General features: G+C 42.0%; 1 protein-coding gene and 1 non-coding gene across 9 annotated transcripts; both read left to right on the forward strand.

Annotated features, from left to right (window-relative positions):
- Positions 1-1,022: 1,022 nt before the first annotated feature.
- On the forward strand, positions 1,023-22,720 carry ATG16L1 (autophagy related 16 like 1). Of its 8 annotated transcripts, none has more exons than XM_061465332.1 (19): positions 1,023-1,376; positions 2,242-2,335; positions 4,258-4,363; positions 5,793-5,866; positions 6,057-6,308; positions 7,201-7,266; positions 9,639-9,728; positions 10,455-10,511; positions 10,704-10,751; positions 11,468-11,570; positions 14,014-14,119; positions 14,235-14,305; positions 15,562-15,633; positions 17,941-18,061; positions 18,894-18,999; positions 19,747-19,896; positions 20,308-20,355; positions 20,722-20,823; positions 21,222-22,720. In XM_061465332.1, exons 1-19 carry the CDS (start codon positions 1,262-1,264, stop codon positions 21,313-21,315), a joined length of 1,875 nt encoding a protein of 624 aa, XP_061321316.1. In that variant the 5' UTR covers positions 1,023-1,261; the 3' UTR covers positions 21,316-22,720. The 8 variants fall into 8 exon arrangements, with proteins under 8 accessions (XP_061321316.1, XP_061321317.1, XP_061321320.1 ...); XM_061465333.1 differs by having other exon boundaries at positions 9,642-9,728; XM_061465336.1 differs by lacking the exon at positions 10,455-10,511.
- LOC133275557 (small Cajal body-specific RNA 6) lies at positions 11,781-12,052 on the forward strand. The gene has a single exon (XR_009745592.1). It is a non-coding gene; the product is annotated as a small Cajal body-specific RNA 6 (non-coding RNA).
- Positions 22,721-22,998: the final 278 nt, after the last annotated feature.

Below are 22,998 nucleotides of genomic sequence, written 5' to 3' on the forward strand. Positions count from 1 at the left end.
GAAAAAAGTAGGCTGCATGCTTAATTAGTTTCATAGAGAACATGCATAACCTTGTGTATTATGTACTTGATAAGACAGAGCTGTGCAAGAGCTATTATTAGCCCAGCTCCAGTGTAATAATTTAGTGAATCATCTGTTTTATTCTGTTACAATTTAATAACTGCATCTTCATTCATTTACCCAAAAGAGAAACAAAGCTCTTTCGCTAGCCCAAGACAAAAAGCTTTGTGCACCCTGCCCAGTTTCAAATTGAATTACAATAATATGGTTACCTAACACATTACTTAACAAGCCAAGCAGTTAAAAGTAAAGCAGTGAAGCAAGAGTTAGGGATTTTTACATTCACCAGAGCACACATGGCTTCTTTGTGATGCTGTGCAGGATGTGCTGATGCTGTGAAGGCTGTCCTTGTAGTTTATGCTGTGTTCCAAGTAATTTTTCAAAGTAATTCTATCTGAAGACCCCCAAACCGCACTTTATTTCACCACTGCCCTCCTTGAACAGCTTGCAACTCAAGTAAAGCTTCATGATTGATGCTCTGCATGCAATGCAGGAGCTGGACGTTGTCTTGTAGGGAGATCTGGGGGAAAAGGCTACAAAAACAAAAAAAAGTACGGCAGGTGTATCTTGGGTGATGCAGTACATCACCCTTCGGGTAGCTGTGGGGCTTTTAGTAACTGTTTAATGTTCATTCATAGCTATAATACGGTACTACCACCAACACGAGGGTAGAGCCCTCTTAAGATGGCGGCTCGGGCTGGACTGATGAGCTCGCCGCTCTCAAGATGGCGGCAGCGCATGGACGCTCATTCGGGAGAGGACAGAAAATGGCGCAAGGCCCCCTCCTCTCGGAAGGGTGTCGTCCTGGCTGCCTGGCGGTGGAGGCCGACTCCGCGGTTGCCGTGCAGCCTCGCGGTGGTGTACTGCCCGGTGCTGAAGCGAGGGTGGTGTGGTGAGCGGTGCCGGAGGCGGGGGGGGTAGGTGGCGCCAGGCAGTGGCGGGACAGCCGCTGTCGCCAGTGCCGTGCGCCTCTGAGGAAAGAGGGCCCCTGACGGAGCGCGGCCGCAGCGCCATGGCGGGCGTGGGGCGGCGGCCTCGGGCCGAGCTCCTTTTCTGAGCAGGCGTTCCTCGCCGCCGCGGGCCGGGCACCGGCCTTCCGCCGCCTTCTGGTGCTCCTGCCCGCCTCACCCTCCCCTCGGCTGGCCTTCGTGGGCCGCGGCCTGGGCGGCGCTCGCCCTCGCTGCCCCTTCCCGCCGCGGAGATGGCGTCGGGGCTGCGCGCCGCCGGTTTCCCCCCGTGGAAGCGGCACATAGCGGCGGAGCTGCGGCGGAGGGACCGGCTGCAGCGGCAGGCCTTCGAGGAGATCATCGGGCAGTGTAAGTGGGATGCGGATCCGCCGGTGGGGTCGAGGCCGAGAGGCTCTTGTTTTCCTCCCTTTTCCTCAGAAAGTGGGGAAACCGCCTTGGTAAGGGGCTCGCAAGGCCTCGCCCGTGTCGTTTCCAGGTCACAGGTTGGGAGATGCTTGATAAAACTGAGTGAAGCTGGGGGCTCCTCATCACTGAGGTAAAAAAAAAGCAGTTCTTCCTCTGAGTCCCCTCACAGGCTAAACTGGGTTCGTGCTGTGGACAGTCACTGAATGTCTAAATTGTCTGCACCATTCCCACTTAGATGTTTGTGGAATTGGGAACAACAGCACTATTGACCATGTTCATGGTCTTCTGTAAAATTTGGAGCTATTCAGGGCCAGCGCTTTCTATCCAGTGCTTACTTGCCCATCCTTTTCCTGCCTCACCTATGACAGGACTGAATGGGAGTGGGGGTCACCTAAGAGCAGCTGGCTTAGATGCTGAGGGGCTGCATGTTATGGGAGGGGGGAGCAAACACACCTTGACAGGACTGTGCAGTGTTGGATGCGACCATATTTTTCTCCTTGTTATCACTGGAGGGGCTATAAAGAGTTTTGTACTTTGAACTTCTGTATTAGCAGATAGCAACATGCTTGGGCAGTCTCTTAAGACCAGCCCCACACAACTTATGAATTAATGAGGAATTCTTGGAGTTGTAGCTGACTGCTGTTTTAGCCTGCTGACATCAAAGAGGAGTGAATGCTGACGTGGCTTGCATAACATTAGCTTGTGTCAGAATAATTAAAGATACTAAATCTTAGTTGTTAGAAGAAGAATGAGGGAATCTGGTTTTGATTTTTGGTTATTTGCTTACTTGTACTTTTTTCCCTTTCAGATAACAAGCTACTAGAGAAGTCAGACCTTCATGCGGTGCTGGCTGATAAGCTTCAAGCAGAAAAATACGACATGCAGAGCAGACATGAGATCAGGTATTTAAAATTGCTTTTCTGTCAGTCAGCTCTTTGTCATACGCACTATAACCTAAACCATTCTTGGATGCATTACACAAACAACTTCTAGGTTACTGTAGTAACTTGGAATAAAACAAACTGGGAAATCTGTTGATATAAAACCAAAATATAACTAACTCTAAACACATGATAAAGTAACAATACGTTTGCAGTATATGGTGCAGAAAGATCTGACCAAGTTTTGGTCACATTTTTGTCACAAACTTGAGGTATGGAGGTGGACCAGAATGAACTGCTTCTGATCTGTTTGCCTTGTAATGCTTATAAGGTTTACCTGGTATTAGTTCCTAATGATTGTGATGTGACTCTTTAAGTTGTTTGATCTTACAAGCAGTGCAGTGGAGGAAGAAATAGATACTTAGTTTCTTCCAATCTGTGTTATCACATAGAAGGGTAGAAAGGAAAAAAAAGATTGTAAAGTGTTAGTCCTAAATAGGCGTCATATTTTAAAGAGAATCATAGAATGGTTTGTGTTGGAAGGGACCTTAAAGCTCATTCAGTTCCAACCCCCTGCCACGGGCTGGGGCACCTTCCACTAGAGCTGGGTGCTCCAAGCCCTGTCCAGCCTGGCCTTGAACACTGCCAGGGATGGAGCAGCCACAGCTTCTTTGGGCAACCTGTGCCTCACCCACATAGAAGAGCCATCATTGGTGTGTGGGAATCCGTTTCTTGTTGAGCACCTACTCTAAGAGGTGAGGCTGGAGTAGGTGAGGATGAGAAGAAATGCACAGAAACAGCATCTTCAGAGTAAATGCTAAGCTGAACTTTGATTCAACGTTTTTTGGAAACAGAATGAATTCCCTAATCCTAGTTAGCTGAGGAAAAATGCTTTTATTTACCTTAAGGCCAAAGAGGAGTACCTAGCTCTGACTGTAGGGGTGTGCATGGCCAGAGTTGTTGGATGTGTTGGATATTACCACAGGTCCTGGCTTCCTGTCTGCTTGGACACATTTTCTTGGAAATGCAGTGTCTTCTAGTACAGTGTTAGCTCAGTCAGGTGTTGTCTGATGTTGAGGTGAGTGTAAAGTTACTAATAGCACTGTGAGACCTTTCAGCATCTGAATGCGTTATCTGTTTCCCATTGGACCATTATAACACAGAATGACTGCAGAAACAGATGCTTACAATTACCTTGTATTGTGTGTATGGTATAATAGTAACAAATCTAAAACTACTACTTTTAAAAACGGTAATTTAAAATATAGCAGCTAACTTGCTCTGAGTCTGTGTGTGTGATCTGTGTGTGTGTATGGTGTTCTGGTGTGGGGAAATTACAGCTTATGTCATGGTCCTACTGTTTTGTAAAACACAATTAATACACCAAAACCTTTACAAAGGAAGAGGCTAGAACATAGGGCAGTGGAGGAGTGACTTGTAACACTTGGGACTGTAAATCTAGGGGCCTGGAAATATACCCTTGGTTCCCTGGCTTTCGGTTCTGTGCTCTGTATAATGCTCTCTCCAGGTATCTGTCATCTTTGTGGTCCCACCAGCTCAATTGAAACAAACTCAAGGTGCTAAAATATTTGTAGTTCTTTCAGGATTTGAAGAGAGTACTTCTAAGACTTGGTTGTTTTAATGCAAATTAAAACAAAGGTTAATTATCTTTCATTTGAGTTTGAATTCTGTTTTAGAAATATACAAAAGGTGAATTGAGTTCTCAGTAAATTTAATTTCCAGTACTGTATAATGGCATTTTGGTTGGTGAGAAGTGTGTTGAAGGGGAGCTAGCTGTGGTTTAGTTCTTCAGGAATGACCTGTGTCTCTGATGTAGTATGGAAAATCCAGGGGAGGTAGCATCTGAAGATCAACTGTCAAAGGCACAGAACCAATTGGATTCTAGTTTGTGACATGTCATTTTCCTCTCTCTTAAACTCCAGTCCAGGACATGATGGCACATGGAATGATGCTCAGTTGCAGGAACTGGCACAGCTGAAGATAAAGCATCAAGAGGAGCTGACAGAGCTGCATAAGAAACGTGGAGAGGTTAGAAAGCCTTCTGTTCTGTATGGTGCATACTTGGCCTATTGTGAACATGACCTTAAGTTACCAAGATTTAAAAAAAATTCAAAAAAAAAAAGAGGAAAACCAGCCTTTTTAAGCTCCTCATGTTGATGATAAAAATAAACCAGAGGTCTTTAAAACTGACAGCTGGGAGATGAGAGCTTGCATTGTCAGTATAGCATGAGTGTTAAGAAGTACTTAATTTTGTGTTTTCATGAGTAGGTTTTTAACTGTGTTTGTTAAAGGAGGAAGAAACTCTTTAGAGCTGTGCATGACCACTAGTTCTACGTTATCAAGACTGAATGAGAGAATAGGTGGCTGTGTGAGGTTTCATTTGTCTCCATTTGCAGCACCACTGCTACAAAAGAGTGCACAAAATAAGCAAGCACAAAGAAAGATTGATGGTTCTGTGGTGTTGAACTGAAAAGGGAGTACTGGTTCTGCTGTGTAGATACAGTAAGGAGCCCAGGAGTCCTGTTAGCTGTGAGATTTGGGCCCAGAAGAGAGGAAAAGCTGCTCCCTCTCGTTTGTTTGTTTTCCTTTTCTTTTTGATGCGAAGATGTGGAAGCTTCATCTGCAGAATTCAGTTTTTCAAAATCCCAGCAGTGGATTGAATGTGCCAGGAGCTAGTACCTGAATGATGCTGCAGACTTTTACAGAGAGACCTGGAAAATGTTATGCTCCTTTTCTCACAGAGGAGACAGCTTTCTGCAGGAGGTGTGCACTGACTAATCAAAGCACTGAAAATTCCTTCTTTCCCCCCAGCCTGGTATCCTAAGCCACCTACCCAGGCAGGCACCTCTCTCAAAACTCAGTCTTTCTTTTCCCTAGGCAGCTGAGGCTCTGCATACTGTGGGGCTTGCTCATTGTCTGATTGTCACTAATGACTAAGTTGTCATTAGTGCTGACCTCTGCACCTGTTTCCTGTGCACTGCAGAGACTCCACCAGCAACTTTCTTTGTGGGGAAGACCTGTATTTACAACATGTGAACATGTCTGTCCTGGCCATACCAGGAATATTTGTTGATTAGTTCTTAGTACTCATTTATTGGTTTACTTTCTTGGCAATTTTTAGGTTCTGTGTTGATTTTTCCACTACTTCAAAAAATGTCTTCCTAATACATATTCTGTTTGATGTGACTTTATTAAAGAAACTCCTGAGGGAAGGGATGGGATATCAAAGGACAGTAATCTTTTCACGATTCATTTTTGAAAGTGGATTCTATGATTTAATGACCTGTGTGATAGGTGAAGTCCACAGATCTGTATAGGAAACTGTGAAAGAAGAGCTAAAACATGTGTTCCATGCTTGTTGTATTAGATTGCTCTGTACTCCTGCTGGTTGCTGCTCAGTGTGTATTATCCAGTTGGCACCCCTGCATTTTGTAATACAATTTTCTCCTTTTCCTAGTTGGCCCAGTCTGTAATTGATCTGAATAACCAAATGCAGCAGAAGGACAAAGAGATGCAGATGAATGAAGCAAAGTGAGTAGGAACTGTTTCTTCATCAGTGTGGTTAGTATGAGACTCGGGCTTCTGATTGTTTATTACTGTTATAATATTCTCTTAGGGTCTTGGGCTAAAAATCCCTTCGTTAGGCATTGTGCAAAGAGCACAAAGATGATGGCATATGTCCCAGAGGAGAGCCTCATGGTTTTATGTTTTGTTGTTCCAGGATTGCAGAGTATTTGCAAAAGATCTCTGAACTAGAAACAGAGTGCCAGGAATTACGTAGCAAACTGCAAGATCTTGAGCGAGCTAATCAGACACTGAAAGACGAATATGATGCTCTCCAGATCACCTTCAATGCCTTGGAGGAGAAACTGAGGAAAACTACTGAAGACAACCAGGAGTTGGTCTCGCGTTGGATGGCAGAGAAAGCACAAGAAGCCAATCGTTTGAATGCAGAAAATGAAAAGGATTCAAGGTGAGACTGATGACCTCTGTTTGATAAACAACTTCACAATACATGTTTGACTAACAATGAGTGCATAGGATAAAACCAGATTTAGTTTTAATTTGAGGTCTCTGTATTCTTGCAGAACCGAGAATCCACAACTTTGTGTTCATCCTTCTGGCCAGCACAGATGGATGCTTTGTGAAAACATTCCTGTCTTCTAAATTAATAAAACATGTTCTTTTGTTTCTTGCGAAACACCTAACTATGGCCTTTAGATGATAAATCAGATAGGAACTGTTGGGTTCTTTTCTGGTATTTGATTTGGATGTCTCTTGTTCATATTACATCTTGATACTATGTGAAGTTTTGTCTTTTTTTGACTTAACTAACTTCAGGGTTTTTTGCATTCTGCTAAAAGGAGCAGCTCCCACGAGACTAATCTGTGTGTATCTGTTTGTAACTTGCAAAAAGTTTGCAAATTATTTTTTTTTTTTCCCCTCTGCAAAATAAGATTTTTTTTCTTCTGAATTGCTTCAGCTTGCTTGTCAGCTAAGGGTGCTTGGAGACTAAAAGCTATAATTCAAGTCTCATAGCGCTTGGCAGTTTTATATTTCCTAACAGTCATTGTATTACTAATATAATTACTATTTTAGCAAGTTCTTGCACTCCAAGCAAATCCTCATTCTTCTGGGTCATAAAGGGCCATAGGTACATTTTGCCGTGTTCCTTCACTTGGTTGACTGTCCTATGCTATTCATAGTAAGAAAACTGCCTCTCCTGCTCTCAGTATCTTGAAAAGCAGGATAAAATTAAGGTAGTGGTCTGATTTCCCCATCAAAACTGTGCAGGGTAACCTTTGAAATGGGATTAAGGAGTTTTGGTTCTGGTTTTCTAATAACCTTGTTTTCTTCCTTCTTAGGAGACGACAAGCCAGGCTGCAGAAGGAACTAGCAGAAGCTGCCAAAGAGCCCCTGCCTGTTGAACCGTAAGCAGTCTTGATTTGTAGAGTCTCCTTCATCACTTCATGCTTCAGTTTTATGCAGAAGCATGACAGATGGTATTTTTGTTATTTCTAAATTTGGTGACATAGAGGAGAGTTTAAACTTTGTAAAGTCACAAATGTACAGTAACACTCCCTACTTGAACTTTCAGAAGAAGGAGCTCTGTTACGACTAAAAATAGCTGCTTGGACTGAAAGTCCCAAGAGCTGTTCGTACGGTGAATATATATTAATATTTCAGCATTAAAACTTTATTATGCAGTGTTGTTGGTCTTCAGAATAGTTCTTCATTTGTGCACTCTGCAGGTGCCTACATTTTCAAGTGTTAGGCTGCAAATACATTCAAGGATTACCTATAGGAACAGGTACTGAATGAGTGAAAATATACTTCCATACTGGGAGAGATTTTTTTCTTTAGGAAAAAAAGTAGATGTGGAGTTACTTTTCCTGGCAAGCCAGAGCTGAATCTCTAGTCTCTTGTTCTTTCTACTGCTGTGTTTACTCCTGGGTGGTTTTTAATCAGGTGACTGAAGTGGGCAGCTGGTAGTATAGGTGCTTTGCATGAGATTGATAAGGTTATTGGCACTTGTTTTAGCCAAATCTAGGAAAAGTACACCTGCTGCATTATTATTGCATTATATCACTGAGAGCTCTTCAGAGCACAGTGACAGAGCAGTGTGCAGGCTTTTCCTTGGTATCTGTTGTCTTTGTAAACACACAGGGAATATCTTGGAACTTTAAGCTCTTAAATAAACAATGTTGCACTGAGAAGGAAAACGCACGTACAATGTCTGTGGCTGTTTTCCCTGTTAAGCTTCTTCCTCTCCATTACCCAAAGCGAGATCTTCCTATCTTAGACCTGAGCTCAGAGGTAGCTGTAGCACAGCAGCTTAAAGTTTTGCTTCCTATTGTGGTGGGGATGGTGGTCTCAGTGTTTCATAAATAATTTCAAATAAACTGAGAAGTTGAAAAGAAGCCTGTTCAAATCTGTAAAATAATTGTTTATGTAAATGACTCAAACCCTGCTTCACAGATGTTTTTGATTCTTCTTTGATTTTGTAATTTTAGAGGGTTTGTGTTGTTTAAATGTGCTGCTTACTGAAGGGGGAGATTGCACCATTTCAAGGAGTGTGCCTTGGTGTTTATATTCACTTCAAAAACAGGTTAACATGGAAAGTTCAGGGAAAGCATGAGCTGTTTTTTAAAATCTGAAGTTTGAGCTATTACAAGAAATATTGTGTTTTATTGAAATATCAGCCTGATATTTTAAATCAGAGTATGTATTTTCCATAGCCTTTTCAGATATACTGTCCTCCAGAATCTTAGGCCTTTTAAATGCAGCTGTATTCTGAAATGAGAGATTAAAAATGGTCCCGTCCTTTTCAATTTTTTGTAGCGGGGTGTTATCTGATGGCAGGAATTGGTTTATTCCTTCTTAAATGCTGAATTTAAACTTCCTGTTCAGTCAAATGGCATTAGGTTGATAAAGTGTGTTTAAAAATAGCTTGTCCTGCAAAATCAACAGTGGAAGAAAAATCATTATTGAAGGAAAAAACTACTAGACTGTCAGAAACTATGATGATTAATGGGGAAAAACCTTTTAGCATCAGATGATTATTTGAGCTGGATTCAGTAACGATGTATGTATTGGAACCTCACACTTCTGTTCAGTCGCTCACCAGCATTTCAATGAAGTGAACCAAGACGTCCCTTGTACTTAGTGGAGCAGAACCTGAAGTAAAACCATGTAGAAAATATCAGAATGTCTTTGGCATGGATGAACAGGGAAAATTCAAACTTTTGTAGTTTTTTTTATATGTCCTTGTTTTGAATAGCAAAAAAAAGTGCTGTGAAAATAGGATATCACACATAGCTGGGGTTGCATTAACTCCTGTTTTTGCTGTTCTCTAATTGTTCCAGCAAATACTCACTCCATAGGAAAGTCTTGCTCAGATGTGATATTATAATGCCATCTGTAGTGCTGCAAGCTGAAATATAATGTATGGAATGGATGCCTGTCAACGTAGCCCATAACTGTCCAACACTGTTGTCAGTGAAGAGTGTAATTAGCAACTGCAAAGAAAAAGTAAACAAAACCTAAAATTTATATAGGTGCATATACTTGTTTGCAGATACTGTATGTTAAATGTAGTATCTCTGGCAGCGTCAGCCAGATCAGCATTTGCATTGTCTGGGTCTACCTACGTGTTGCCACAGCTCAATAAATCTAGATGTGGATTGGGTGCAGATACTTGCAGACCATGGACCGTGTCATCCATTCAGTTCATATGCATCAGCAGGTGGTTTCCATAGCAAGCTCTGACTGATTGAAAATGAGGTGTTTTCTCTCCCTTCAGCAGGGATGATGATATTGAAGTGCTTGCAGATGAAACCTCTGACACAGCTGAGGAGACATCTCCAGTGCGAACTGGCAGCCGAGCAGCCAGGTTTGTAGACCAAAAGATTTCTGTACCATGTCATTGAGAAACAACAAGGGGTGTAAGAGAGTTGGAGCTATGCTACTTACGAGTCTTACTTGCTTTTGGCTGGAACAGAGTTTAGTACTTTCCCCATAGTATGAAACTCCTATGTTGTGTTCTGTTACCATGCTATAGATATGCTGGTTTTCCTTTGCTGTTTTAACTAAATTACACAAGTATTTGAAAAATCTGTGTTTAATCTTAAAACCAAAGGTTTAAAAACCAAACAGGCAGTAACATGGGTATTACAGTGCCTCTGTGAGTATTCAGACTATCAGTGTGACTTTGCAAACAGCCAGGTTTTTGGATTTAGCTAAAATGCTGCAAATAATCTTCAGCTAGTTTAAATGCATCTTTTTCTTCTTTAAAATAGCAGTGAGTGGAAAGTAAGAGGTAGTTACATGAGAGCACAGATTAATTTGGCTGAAACTTCATACTTGTTACATCTAAAACCAGTAATTCAGACGGTGGAGGTTGAGGGCAAATTGAAGAAACTTCATATGCAGATTATGTCCTGAGTTGTAGTTGCTGGTGACTTTTGAACTGATGCCTGCCTCTGGTGTTTTCTGTCTTTGGACTGGGTCTGCAGGGGAGGGAGTCTTTCCAGAGACTTGTTGCTATGAAATGTATTTGTGTTGATCTTTATGTGGAGAAGCTATTCAGAAGGTTTAAACCTGTCCTCCCCTCCTTCAGTAAGCGACTCTCCCAGCCAGCTGGAGGTCTTCTGGACTCTATCACTAATATCTTTGGGTAGGTTAGAACACTTTCACCTCTTTGTTTTGTATATTGGTTTAAATGTATGCCAAAATCTTGGTGATGCAGGGAATACAAACAATAACTTCAGCTTTCTTCTAGCTTCTGCCTCTCTTTTTCTTTTTTGTTCTCCTCAACTTCCTGTCTCTTCCATCTTGCCGTGTGCTGACCTCTGACCTTTCCCTCCAGTCTGTCTGAGTCTCCCCTTTTGGGACATCAATCTTCTGATGCTGCCAGGTGAAAACATTATCCACTCTTAGTCCAGCATGTGATTGTATTCCATTGAGTAAAGTGGAAGTAAAGTGGAACCCAGCTTCATTATCCTGATTAGATTTCAGATGTTGATAACAGTAGCTAGAAACTGTCTACAGTTGAGAGGCAATGAGCCCCTCTTTGTGAAGAGAATACATGAGGTTTGCTCTTACTTTCCACTGCACTTTGCTCCTTTAATAGGGTTATTTAAGTCATTGGGTTCTGTGTCTAGGCTCCACAGGGGAGCCACCCCATCTAAGTTAAGCTCTGCTTTATGTGGACAGTCTTTGGTTAAAGCTTGAGCTTTTGAATAGAGCATTTTGCTGCCTCGGAGGCAGTGCTGCAATGATGTTTGGTTTCCCTAGGCATAATGATGGACTTGCAGTCTCTCCAGCTGAACTCAGCTGCAGTTATTCCTATGTTTCTCTTTGCTATTAACAAAAACAAAAAGGTTACTCCAAAATGAGGTCAGTAATCAGTTCAGGTAATTTTTCTGGCACACTATGGAATATCTAAAGCCGCAAGTGGATGTAGCGCTATGAGATATAATTTTTGAAAGTTTTGATAAAAGTTAAAACCTCCTTCCCCCATTTCTTAATCACTGTGCAGTGTAGTTAAGTGACAGGTACAGATCTGGATGAACTCATGAGAAGCAGCATTCACTTCTCATTTTAAAATATTTCTACTTTGTTTCATCTCAGGAGACGTTCTTTGTCCTCATTCCCTGCTCCCCAGGACAACATAGAGCCACATCCAGGTGCCAGTAAAGAAGTGAGAGTGCCCACTATTGCCATATGTGTCTTTGTAAGTATAGAAGTAATTCTTGGGTTTACTAATCCTTTTACTGTCCTTGGGGGAAGTGAATTCTATATGTGTGGGAACTGATCTCCCAAAACTTTCTACTTATATTGCCAAACAAGAAAGGAATTTGTGATTTGGTAGCATGGTTTGTCCCGTTTAATTCTTAGCACAAATGCTTCTCAGAGCCAATGAGCTTGATGTCTGTCATACTGAGGTCAATGATGACTTAGTAAAAGGTCTGAGGGCACAGGGGAATTACACTCTATTACCCTTTTGGCTCCCAGCACTCCCAGTTCTGTCATGCTATAGTAGAGCTATGATTGAGGAAGGGATTGCTGACAATTTGGGATTAATTCAGTTCCAGTTCTCCACAGTGAAGGGAGTTGTGGCACTGAATGTTATCCGACAGAGCTGGTTAAGAGGAGCTCCTGGTAGTGGGGTGTCTTCATTTTTTGTGTGTGATCTAAAGTTTTCAAGCTGAGACCTCTTTCATATGTTGCTTTGGCCTGTGAAGGGCATTGCCTTCTGAATGAAAGATACTGGGGTAAATTGTCTTGTACTGTAGATACTTGTTTGAACACTCCTCTTGAGCTTTCACAGGCACTGCAGTGCTGGATGTGGATATCTCATGCATATGAAATGACTTCCTTTTTTTTTCATCCAGAGTAAGAGTGGCTCACAGCAGTATGGAGGCTTGTGTATTCTTAGCCTGCCCTGTTACCATCTTCTCCAGTGGAAGTCATGGTGTGGAGGGAGTACCAGTGTTACTTTAAGTGAGAGTAACTTAAGTGACAGCCTGGTGCTGTCAAAGGAGGTGTTCATGGCAGCAGCATGTGTTGCAACCTCTCTCCTCTTCTGGCTATGTACAGCAAGCAGAGTTGGTGAACAGATATAATCCTGGCTAATTTCATCATAAAAGGCATTGGAGGTTATGCTGTTTTCACTCTTGATCTTCTTTAACGTATCTGAACTTACAAGAGCAGTGCAGCCTGTCTTCCTGATAGAGGGGGCAAACCACAGTAGACTGTGCTGACCCCCTAGTCTTGACAATGTGGAGAGTGCTGCCCATCTTGCAGCAGTACTAGGAACAGCTGCAGATGTAAGCCTGTGAGACTGTTGCACTATGGAGGCAATATGTGGTTAGCACTGCAATACTTGAAGTAAAAAGGCCCTACTGTTCCATGGGAATCCATATGATCTTTCTGGAAGGGATCTGTGTTACGTTTTAGCTCGTGTTTGGAGCCCAGGTGGAGGTGAGGACGTGTCTAGGTCCAGCAGATCATTCTAGGAATTAATACAAGGACTGTGTGCCAGAGGTTTGGCAGATACAGGGAGCAGACCAGGCTCACTTCCTGAGAGATGAGTAAAAGAACAGGCTTGGGAAGGCAGAGAAGGCAGTCACTTCAGCCACTATTTTCAGGCATAGTTTCTGGGCAAGACATTTGACCAGTTTTGTTCTGAATGGCTCTTCTGCACTTGGAGAAAGATCAGATTTGAAGTGTGATAACCCCTAAATGTGAGCTGGCAGACCAAATTCGAGCAACAAGTTCCAGAAAAATACAAGTTTCCAGAAAAATGGATTTTGAAAGAACAGTTACTGAAAATACTTAAAAAGGAATGCAGCAAATGAGTTAAGGATATGGTATTAATGCTGTGTGGGAAGTAGTATAAAGCTGTGAAGTTAACAAGGGGTAAAAAAGGAAGGAACCTTAAATTTTCATAGGTTTTAAAAGGTGGAAGAATCACTATAAGAGGCCAATTCAAGTTTCAAAACATTAAGGTGTGAGGAAGCAGGGGTGCAGGGATGTCACTGCATCTGCAGGTAGGAACCCCAAGTTCTCTTTGAGAGAAGGTACTGTCACAATTGTGCTGGGACTACTAAAGCACCAATATAAAGTAGCATTATCACCAGTACAGTAAACAAATGCAGTTAATCTGTTATACTGTTTTCTAACAGACTTTCCTAAATCAAGCATGACTTGGTTGTTCTGTGGTTGCATGAACTGATTGGATCATGTTCCATGGCTGGCTCTAGATGGAGAAGTGAAAAGTTAGTTTCCTTCTACAGTGTATCATGTTACTGTTTTCTTTACTTGTTGTTTCCTTTTTTTTTTTTTCTTCTGGTGTAACTTAAAAGCCTTACCTTATAAAGCCTAAACTTACGAAGCATGGTAAAGCTTCTGGCAGTTTATCTCTATTGAGTCCTTGGTAGTGGTTTTTCTTTATGTGCTTTTGTTTTTACCTTTAGATAAGGATCAGCCCTTTTTGCTCTCTCTGCACACCATCAACCATAACAGAGTTTCAGTCTGTGGCTTTGTTTCCTGTATACTGTTGAAAGATCAACAGCTGTGGTTCTGTATAACCTTTAAGTTCTATAGCTTTCTGATCTGTGGGTTTTGGGTCTAACTTGATTTTGGGTGGCTGTTCTGTTCCTCCCACTCCTCAGGATGCACATGATGGAGAGGTGAATGCAGTGCAGTTCAGCCCTGGCTCCAGGTTACTAGCAACAGGAGGCATGGACCGGAGGGTTAAGCTTTGGGAAGTCTTGGGAGGTAAATCTTTTTTTGCTTTGGGGTATGGTGGGATGCTAAACCAACTCATAGTTCACTTTGTGTTAGGTTCTGTTCTAATCTACTGCTTAAGTTTTGTTCATCTTCCCTTGTGCAGACAGGTGTGAGCCCAAAGGTTCCCTCTCTGGTAGTAACGCTGGGATTACAAGCATAGAATTTGATAGTGCTGTGAGTATCTGAGCAATATCCACTGTTTGTGATGGAGAATAAAATAATTCAATTATGTTGTGGTCTGCTATCAATTACCATTTTAACACTTTGAAAAGTTACTTAAGAATGAGTTAAAATACTTACAGGAGTAACTGCAAGTAGTTTAAGATTATACTAAAGATCTTTATTTGGTATGCCACAGTCTGTAATTCTCTTATATGCTTTACAGTTCAGAAGATGATATGCAGCTCAGCCACTGGCTGTTATGGGCTATTATGATGAAATTAAAGTACAGTATGCTAGGTTATGTCTAAAGTAAGAAATCAGTTTCCAGCTTCCCACTAAAGCTGGTGTAACAGCATAGAAGAAGCAAATACACTGAGGCTTTATTTCTGTGAAGTTTATTTTCATCAGTGCTCTACTGAGATCTGATGAATAGAAAACGGTCTGATAATCCTAAATACTTGGATTTCCATGGCCTTTTCTCCCAGCAGTTTCTCAACAGTCACACCACAGTAATGTTTGCTGGCACCTTGTGGTGTGTGTGGTTCGTGTTAACCTGAAGTGTCAGAGCCATGACTGGGATCAGCATCCAACAGTCCTACTTGCAGGAGTTTGAGGTCTTGGATTGTTCTAACTGGACATGTGATCTGTCTTTTCTGCTCAGACCTCTTCCACTGTGTATGGACAGTAGACCAAAGCTGACATTTCTTCCATTCAGTGATTCCAAGTGCTGAGCTTTATTGATAACACACCCAAAAGGGTCCTTCCTTTAGACGTTGACCAGCTCATTTGAGGTTGCTGGCACCATTAATTTGCAGGAGGTAATACTTCTGATTTTGGCAAGTTGCTTGAACACATCTGAGGCAAGAGCTGCCTGAAGTGAGATGCTGGTGGTCTTTAAGTGTTCCGGAAAGTCTTTTGAGATGGACAGGAGTGCAAGCCTGAATCTTGTGGTGACCATTCTTCAGCATGACATGAGGAGCCCTAAGCCTGAAGTCATGAGCAAGTAAATTTTTCTATCCTTGGACAGATTTAGTTGTTGTAATCGTATTTTAAAATGTTAGAATTTTAATGAAAATTGCAAGAATTGAGTGAATTCCACTGAGGCGTATCTAAGCAGTTGTTACAATAGCTTTCCATAGTGGTTTTGTCCTTTTTTTCCCTTGGCAATATAGCATTAATGTGGTTTTAATGATTTATTGGAAATGCTTTTGGATTTAATTTACGTATTGACTTGCAGAAGTAGTTTTAAATTAATCTTGTGTCCACAGGGTTCTTACCTCTTAGCAGCTTCAAATGACTTTGCCAGCAGAATCTGGACAGTTGATGACAATCGGTTACGGGTGAGTCTCTTGAAGGCAAAGCAGTGCTCAGGCTGTTGCTGTGTTGTGTTTCCAGTTTTGCTAATGGGGACATGGTGATTTTGGAAGCTGGGCATTTGCAGGCACTTTAAATAGTTCTTTAGTTAACAGGGTCTTGTTTTCTTAAGGGTCTTTACAGCAAGGCATAAAATACAGTATTGGTCTCTGCGCAGGCCTGCAGGAAACTCCAGTTACTGCATATTTTCGCAGTACAGCTCCACCCCCCACCCCCCCCCCCCCCCCCGCCACTAGCTACATAAACCCAGTGTACTTTTGCAAACCTCTCTGGAAATTTAAATGCTTCTTACAGTCTGGTGAGAACCATGTCAATATTTATCCTCAGTCTAAGGAACAAACTGCTGAAGAAGGTTTGTGAAAGAGGGATTCTGTTGTCATAAGTCAGCAGCAGCGTTCTCGGAGTCTTCTGTCTAGCTTTTAAGATCTTGCAGGTCTTTTCCAACCTAGTAGATTCTATGATTCTGTGACTTGATTCTGCATGTCTTTTGAAAGATTCCTCCTCTGCTCCTGATTTCTTCTTACTCATGTTCTTCTCCAACGTCTAGCTCTAGTTTAACGAAGGATTTGTCTTTGATTGGCCAAAAGAAAAGCTTATTTTCAGCTTTCTAGGAGTGTTTTTATTGTCATTCCTGCGTACACTTTTCCTCAACTTTTTGTTTAGGAAGATGCTACTTTGTTCTGAATCTTCTGACATTTCACATGTCAGTTCTAACCTACAGTTGCACTGTAAATCACTGGGTAATTCTTAGTGTGGAGATACAAGATCTCATTTAGAAAAGTGAAGAATACCATTTCTTTTGCAGTTTCTGTTTGGCTGCAAAACCTACTGTTGAATATGAATTATAGTGAATAAAAGTTTAACAGACTAGAGATTACTCACTGCAGGAAGTTAGTTATCCCTGCAAACATCCACCTGCCTTCACAGTATCTTCCTGTAGTTTTTTGGTGTCCTGGTGACTGCCAGCTTTGGGCAAGTGCATTCACTGTTTGCTGAGATTCTTTGTGCATTCTTGTTTTTGAGCATGTGTTTCTTATGGCTTGCACATGAGTAGGAGGCAGTGAAGCTGAAATCATGGTAAATTTTGCCAAAACCTCCCTATTTAAATTGAAATATCTGTATGTAATGGCTGTGCAGCAGGAGCAGGAGAGAGATGTAGAGTGAAGGTTTAGATCCTATTTTCTGGAATTTGTGTCCTTAAGACAAAGTGGGTTTTATGGGATGATATGTTCATTCATAGTTTGTGAACTGTTTTTTTTCAGGTTTGCTTCTTTTTCCCCAAACTTTGCTCCCATTCCTTTCTATTCTTAAGGGTTTTTCTTTTATATTTCCCAAGCCCAGATCACTTTGTGTAATTTGATATTCCTTTGAGTATCAGGGAAAAGAAATAAATCTAAGTACATGTCACAAAGGCTTTTCTCTTGTTTTTCACAGTTCTTACTTATAGAATCCCAGACTGGTTTGGTTTGGAAGGGACCTTAAAGCTCATCCAGTTCCAACCCCCTGCCACAGTCAGGGTCACCTTCCACTAGACCAGATTGCTCCAAGCCCTGTCCAGCCTAGGCTTGAACACTGCCAGGGGAGGGGCAGCCACAGCTTCTCTGGGCAACCTGTGCCAGTGTCTCATCATCTGTCTCACTTCAGTCATTCATTACCTGTGTTTTTTTTTATTTTGGTATGTAAATATTCAGCAATATGAAGTGAATGTGGTTCATGTTCTTGTCAGCCCCAAAAACTGCTGCAGGGAGTTCTTCCGAAATCTCTGGTTGTCTCAGCTTTCAGGCTTGAAGATAGTAACAGCTGAGACTAGATAACCTGTTGCATCCTTCACAGAAGCTCATTATAAAAACCTGAAGGCACAATTTCCATTTTCAGCTTGCTTTATCCCCTTCTCATAGCTCCTGCAAGGCTGTGTTGCAGTTGCCATCTGTCTTGAAACATAGGTGTATGGAGTGTTGAGGAAGACAGCTTGCAGGTTCTCCGAGTAGATAAGCAACTGCAGCCAAAGGTGACCTGTGTCTCCCAGCTTCAGGTTGAACTCTGTATTATTGACATTCCTACTCAGTATTAATCTCTGTGTTTAACTATAATAGATTATATTTTTTTCTCCAAGCAATGCATTACGTATGCCAGTTATGATTTAAGATTACCTTTGAGTTGTTAAATAGCAGAACTAGTAAGTTCTGCTATTTAACAGTGGTTAAATAGTAAGTTACAGGAAAAGGGAGCAAGTGGAACTGTGCAATTTAACCATGTCAATCTCTTTTCCTCAGCACACTCTGACAGGTCACAGTGGCAAAGTTCTGTCAGCCAAGTTCTTGCTGGACAATGCACGTATTGTTTCAGGAAGTCATGACCGGACCCTCAAGCTCTGGGACCTCCGCAGCAAAGTTTGTAAGGAAACCTAACTTCTGTCTTTCATCCATGTTCTGTGCTTCTACTAAATGTAAATATAAGTTTGACAGCTAGGTTATTTCAACTGCTTGCTAGTCTAAAAATAAGCAAAAGCTAGCAGCCATCCCATCTTGTGTTGTTATTCAAGTAATTGGATACTTTCTGCCTGTTACCTGAAATAAGAAAGCATGTGTATGCAGGAAGCACTGTTAATGCTATTACATTAACAGCAGCTGTTTTCTGTGAATGTTCTTTGTTTACCAGTCTGGGGGTGGGTATTTTAGTCTTCCAGAAAAATCTGGTGCCAGGTCAGAATTTTTAACCCTAAGGTGGATGGAAATGTCTCCTGGAAGCGTACAAAAAAACTCACATGAAGGAAATGCTAGGATCCGGATTTTTCTCTGGGGAAAGCACCTTATTTCCTTGGCTTGTCTCCTATTTATGGTTCTTAAACATGCTTGTCCTGAGAGAGAAGTGGAGATTCAGGGTTACCTTGATACCTGGACTACAAACATAGGTCAAGGACACAGTTTCATGTTGTTTAACAGCCGCAAATTATAGCTGTCTAAATACCAAGTGGAAGTAAAGCAGTTCTCTTGGGAGCATTTAAAGGGATATTAACCATAGCAAAGGAGATTGAGAAGGGCAGAGAGGTTGTTGAAGACTTAAGTCAGGATTATTCTAAGACAGAATTTGTCTGCCCTGTGGCACTCCTTGGACACTGCTTGTGTGACCACTGTGTGTGCATGTGGTATAATGATTTTTCTGTCTGTTTTCGTTAGTCTGTACAGTATAAACTTCAGTGTGTCACCATTAGCTTATCTTTTTTTAGGTATAAAAACAGTGTTTGCAGGATCTAGCTGCAATGACATCGTATGTACTGAGCAATGTGTAATGAGTGGACATTTTGATAAGAAAATTCGTTTCTGGGACATCAGGTAAAACTATTGTAAGAGAGGTAACAGCATAGGAGTGGTTATGGGATTTCTGTCCAAGTATAATCTGAACTAGGGAATTTCTCTTCCTGAGCTTGGAAGCTAATGATGTGTTGTAAGAGTTGCAAAAGGCCATTGAAAGAGACTTTTGTTACTACTTTTACACTGCTTGGTGGTTTAGATTTGGGATACTTGTATTGGGGGGGGGGGGAATGACTTTTCCAAAAGGGCAGTCAGCTTTCTTGTAAATATTTTGCATCGGTTAGTATTTGCCATTCTAGATACTGTTTAGGTTTTCAGAGTGTGGGTAGTGATGGAAGTAGTATCTATTGTTAGATAGCTGGAAGTGTTATCCACAAAGTGAGATCTAGCTTGGGCGAGAATAAACCAATAAACTTTTTCTCCTCTTCTTTCACACTGGGACAAGTCAAAGCTTTAATGTGGAGGTGGTTTGGACTCTGGATGCTGGGTTTACCCTGTCTGTCTGTCTTTCTGTCTGTCTGTCTTTCTGTCTGTCTGTCTTTCTGTCTGTCTGTCTTTCTGTCTGTCTGTCTTTCTGTCTGTCTGTCTTTCTGTCTGTCTGTCTTTCTGTCTGTCTGTCTTTCTGTCTGTCTGTCTTTCTGTCTGTCTGTCTTTCTGTCTGTCTGTCTTTCTGTCTGTCTGTCTTTCTGTCTGTCTGTCTTTCTGTCTGTCTGTCTTTCTGTCTGTCTGTCTTTCTGTCTGTCTGTCTTTCTGTCTGTCTGTCTTCAGGACTGAAACCATAGTAAAAGAACTGGAGCTGCTTGGAAGAATCACAGCTCTGGACCTGAACTCAGAGCGAACAGAGCTTTTGACCTGTTCCCGTGATGATCTGCTAAAGATAATTGATCTACGGGTTGGTGCTGTCAAACAGACATTCAGGTGAGCGTGTTCTCCACAAGAACATTATGAATTTCAGTGCTTTTGGATTGCAGATTGTTCTCAGTACTGGGGTGTTTTTAAGTATCTCCATGGAGAGAGCAGTTTCCAAGATGTTTTTCTACATGGATAGCAAAGTTCTCTCAAGCCTAACAGCAAAGGTCTGCTCTATTGGGTCTTTTCATTTATCTCTTTAAAGAAGATAGCTTGGCTTAGAAGTCTTTGGCCTAAAGGAAAGAATTTCTTCAGATGCATTTGAGGGTTGGTGTATGAGAAATGCAAATTATGATAAAGGGATACCAGAGCTTATTCCAAACCTCTTGTAGAAATCCTTACCATACTCTTTAGTGAAAACCTGCAAGTCCATCTGCTTATAAATGAGCTTATAATTATCTGATTCTTCTAACTTTTCAGTGCCCAGGGATTCAAATGTGGCTCTGACTGGACAAGAGTTGTGTTCAGGTAAGGTCAGATATGTAAGCAAGATGCCTGATAAATCTTCCCCCAGCAAAAATAGTGATTTCTGATGCTTGGCTGCATTGTCCACATTTACAGGTACAATAACTGGGGCAGAGTTCATGATTTGGCCAAGGTTACCTTTTGGTCAAGACAGAGTATATCTGTAGGTGTTGATCCAATGGGTTGGAAACTTTCTGATTTTAGAGGGCTTTCACCTCTTAGTGTTAGCAGCTGGTAATAATACATAACTCTTGGAAGACTTTAAAGCCGAGTTGCTTGCTTAGGAAGCTGCTGGTGAAGTGATTACGTGTGCTGATAAATTGCTGACTTGAAAATTGTTCTTGCCTTCTGCACCTTCTGATCTCGTAGCCCTGACGGTAACTATGTGGCTGCTGGTTCAGCTGATGGGGCCCTTTACATCTGGAATGTGCTCACTGGGAAATTGGAGAGGACACTAACAAAGCATCACAGGTGAGGGGAAGCTGGCCATATGATCTAAAGCAGGTATCTGGGTTGTGAATCTTGATGAGCTATGGAATAATTACAGTTGTACAGCTCTGCAACTTACATTAGCGTGTCAGAATTCTTAATATGTAGATTCTTTATGGATTGCTGGCAGTATTCTATAGCTTGAATTAAGGTTGGGTTTGTTATTTTTCAACTTCTTAAACTGAGATATGATTTTAATAAAGTACGTTTGATATAGTCAGAAGAAACTGTATCTCTCATAGGCTTATGAAAAGCCAGAGTCTCCTGAGAGCTGGGAAAGTGCCTTTTCTTTGATAGAGTACTGTAATACTTCATTCCAGTGTTAAGTGCTGTTGTGGAATTCAGTGTTTTTGTGAACTTATACCTGGCTTCCATTTCAGTTCTCCTATCAATGCAGTTGCGTGGTCACCAGCGGGTGCCCATGTGGTCAGTGTGGACAAAGGAAACAAGGCTGTCCTGTGGTCTGAATTCTGACTGGTTGGAGGGTGAAAGGCAGAGCATCTAACACCTCTGAGTATGGTGGTGCTGGTCCATGGCTGAACAGAATGGAGACCCAAGCCCAGATCCATCTGGAGTCGGGATATTAACCAGCGCATGGGCTTCACTTTCCAGAGGAAAGTTCTAATGCAATGGAGAAGGAGCCTGAGTCAGAGACTTCTTTGTGCCATAACTGCACTGTGGCACTGGACTCGGCAAGAGATTAGTTGTTCTGGATGGAGAATGCTACTTAGTCATGCCTTTACATGAAGTATCTTTGCACCAAGTGGAGCTGAAGATACTAATGGGTTTCCTCACCAGTCAGCTGTGCCAAATACCCTGTCACACAAATGTATCCAAGCACCTCTGAGTTTGGAATGTTGGAAAGAAGTTACTGTGTATGCTGACTTAATACATGTTCTGTCTCCTGTGTTCTGTTCTTGTGGCCTAGTTCAGGCATGGGGTGAGAAGATCCTGAAATGTCGACAGGTCCTAGGCAGCCTGAAGTGTTGGAACAGCTTTTAAAGAGTCTCCCATGGTTCCGGCAGCTCTGCCTTTGAGTTGCCAGATCAATTCAGGTCTGTTCTGATTCTGACACAGGTTCTCCAACACTGTTGTGTGAACTCTGTGTATCAGTTTCACCTGTTCTTAAGGCAGTGGTCCATTGTTCAGGACTTCTGCACCCTTTTGTTAAAATGCCCTTCAACACCTTGGGTATTACAAAATAGGAGATTTTTATCTTTTTATTCCACAAGCAGTTTGGTTACTGGATGTGAGGAGAGAGAAGCTGAGCTTCTGTTGTGCTGCTGTGATAAGGAATGTAGTCATACTGTGATTTCAGTACCGGAATATTCATGTTTGGTCCCTTTTTCTGTTCTCCGTCCTGTCCTGGAGGCTGTCAGCAGAGCACAGGGGAGCAGTGGGGTTAAATCCCAAATTCATTGTTTTGGTGCTGGCAGTTCCAGGCCACTTTCCCCCTTCTTGAGCACACGTGCAATATCCCCATTTGCGCTGGAGCCCTCTCTGTGCTACGGAGTGGAGTCTTGGCTCTGTCCCTGTTTAAGTCTCCAAAACCATGGTGTGGCTGGGTGTGAGCTACCTGGCATACCTTTATCCAGCCAAACCTTTCCACATCATCTGGGCCTCAAGACAAGCCACCAGCGTTTTATTGCCTTTTTATTTGCACTTTATTTTCTTCTTTCCTGGTAGTGTTCTACTAAGGAAGTGTGTTCATTGGAGGGACTGGATTAGGGGGCAGCTGCTATAACAGGCATCTCTCTAACCTAGCCTTTTGTTCAGACACTTTCTGCAGAGGGGAATTAGAGTATATGGGGCAAAGTTTTTATTTATTCAGCTGCCCATAAGAACTTGATTGTAAATAAACCTGTGTTCTGCTTTTAAACCTCCACAATGCCTGATTCATTTATTTCAGTCTGTGTGAGATCTGAATGAGATCTTCATTCTTCTGAATGAAGATGGGATCCTGAAATGCGTTCTCCTGTGCTGTTTTCCTGATGAGTTGTGGATTTGTGTTCAGCTGCATTGTGGGATTTGGCATAGAGCAGGAAAGAAGATAATGCTCTTAGATTGAAGCTAGCCATCCTGCAGATACACCTGTTCTAACCCTGTCTTGGGAATGCTGCCTTGAGACTGAATGTAGTTTTAACATGTTGAACAAAT

The sequence above is a fragment of the Pezoporus flaviventris genome, unplaced genomic scaffold (assembly GCF_033815535.1).
Source record: "Pezoporus flaviventris isolate CSIRO_AGI_PZ_B2104156 unplaced genomic scaffold, CSIRO_AGI_Pfla_v1 ptg000040l, whole genome shotgun sequence".
In the NCBI taxonomy this organism is placed as follows: Eukaryota; Metazoa; Chordata; class Aves; order Psittaciformes; family Psittacidae; genus Pezoporus; species Pezoporus flaviventris.

Bases quoted from the DNA above. Each gene is read 5' to 3' on its own strand.
- ATG16L1 (XM_061465332.1), top strand. From the start codon at position 1,262: ATGGCGTCGGGGCTGCGCGCCGCCGGTTTCCCCCCGTGGAAGCGGCAC. The intron at 4,364-5,792 runs GTTAGAAAGCCT...TCCTTTTCCTAG, and splicing joins TGCATAAGAAACGTGGAGAG to TTGGCCCAGTCTGTAATTGA. The intron at 14,120-14,234 runs GTAAATCTTTTT...TCCCTTGTGCAG, and splicing joins GCTTTGGGAAGTCTTGGGAG to ACAGGTGTGAGCCCAAAGGT.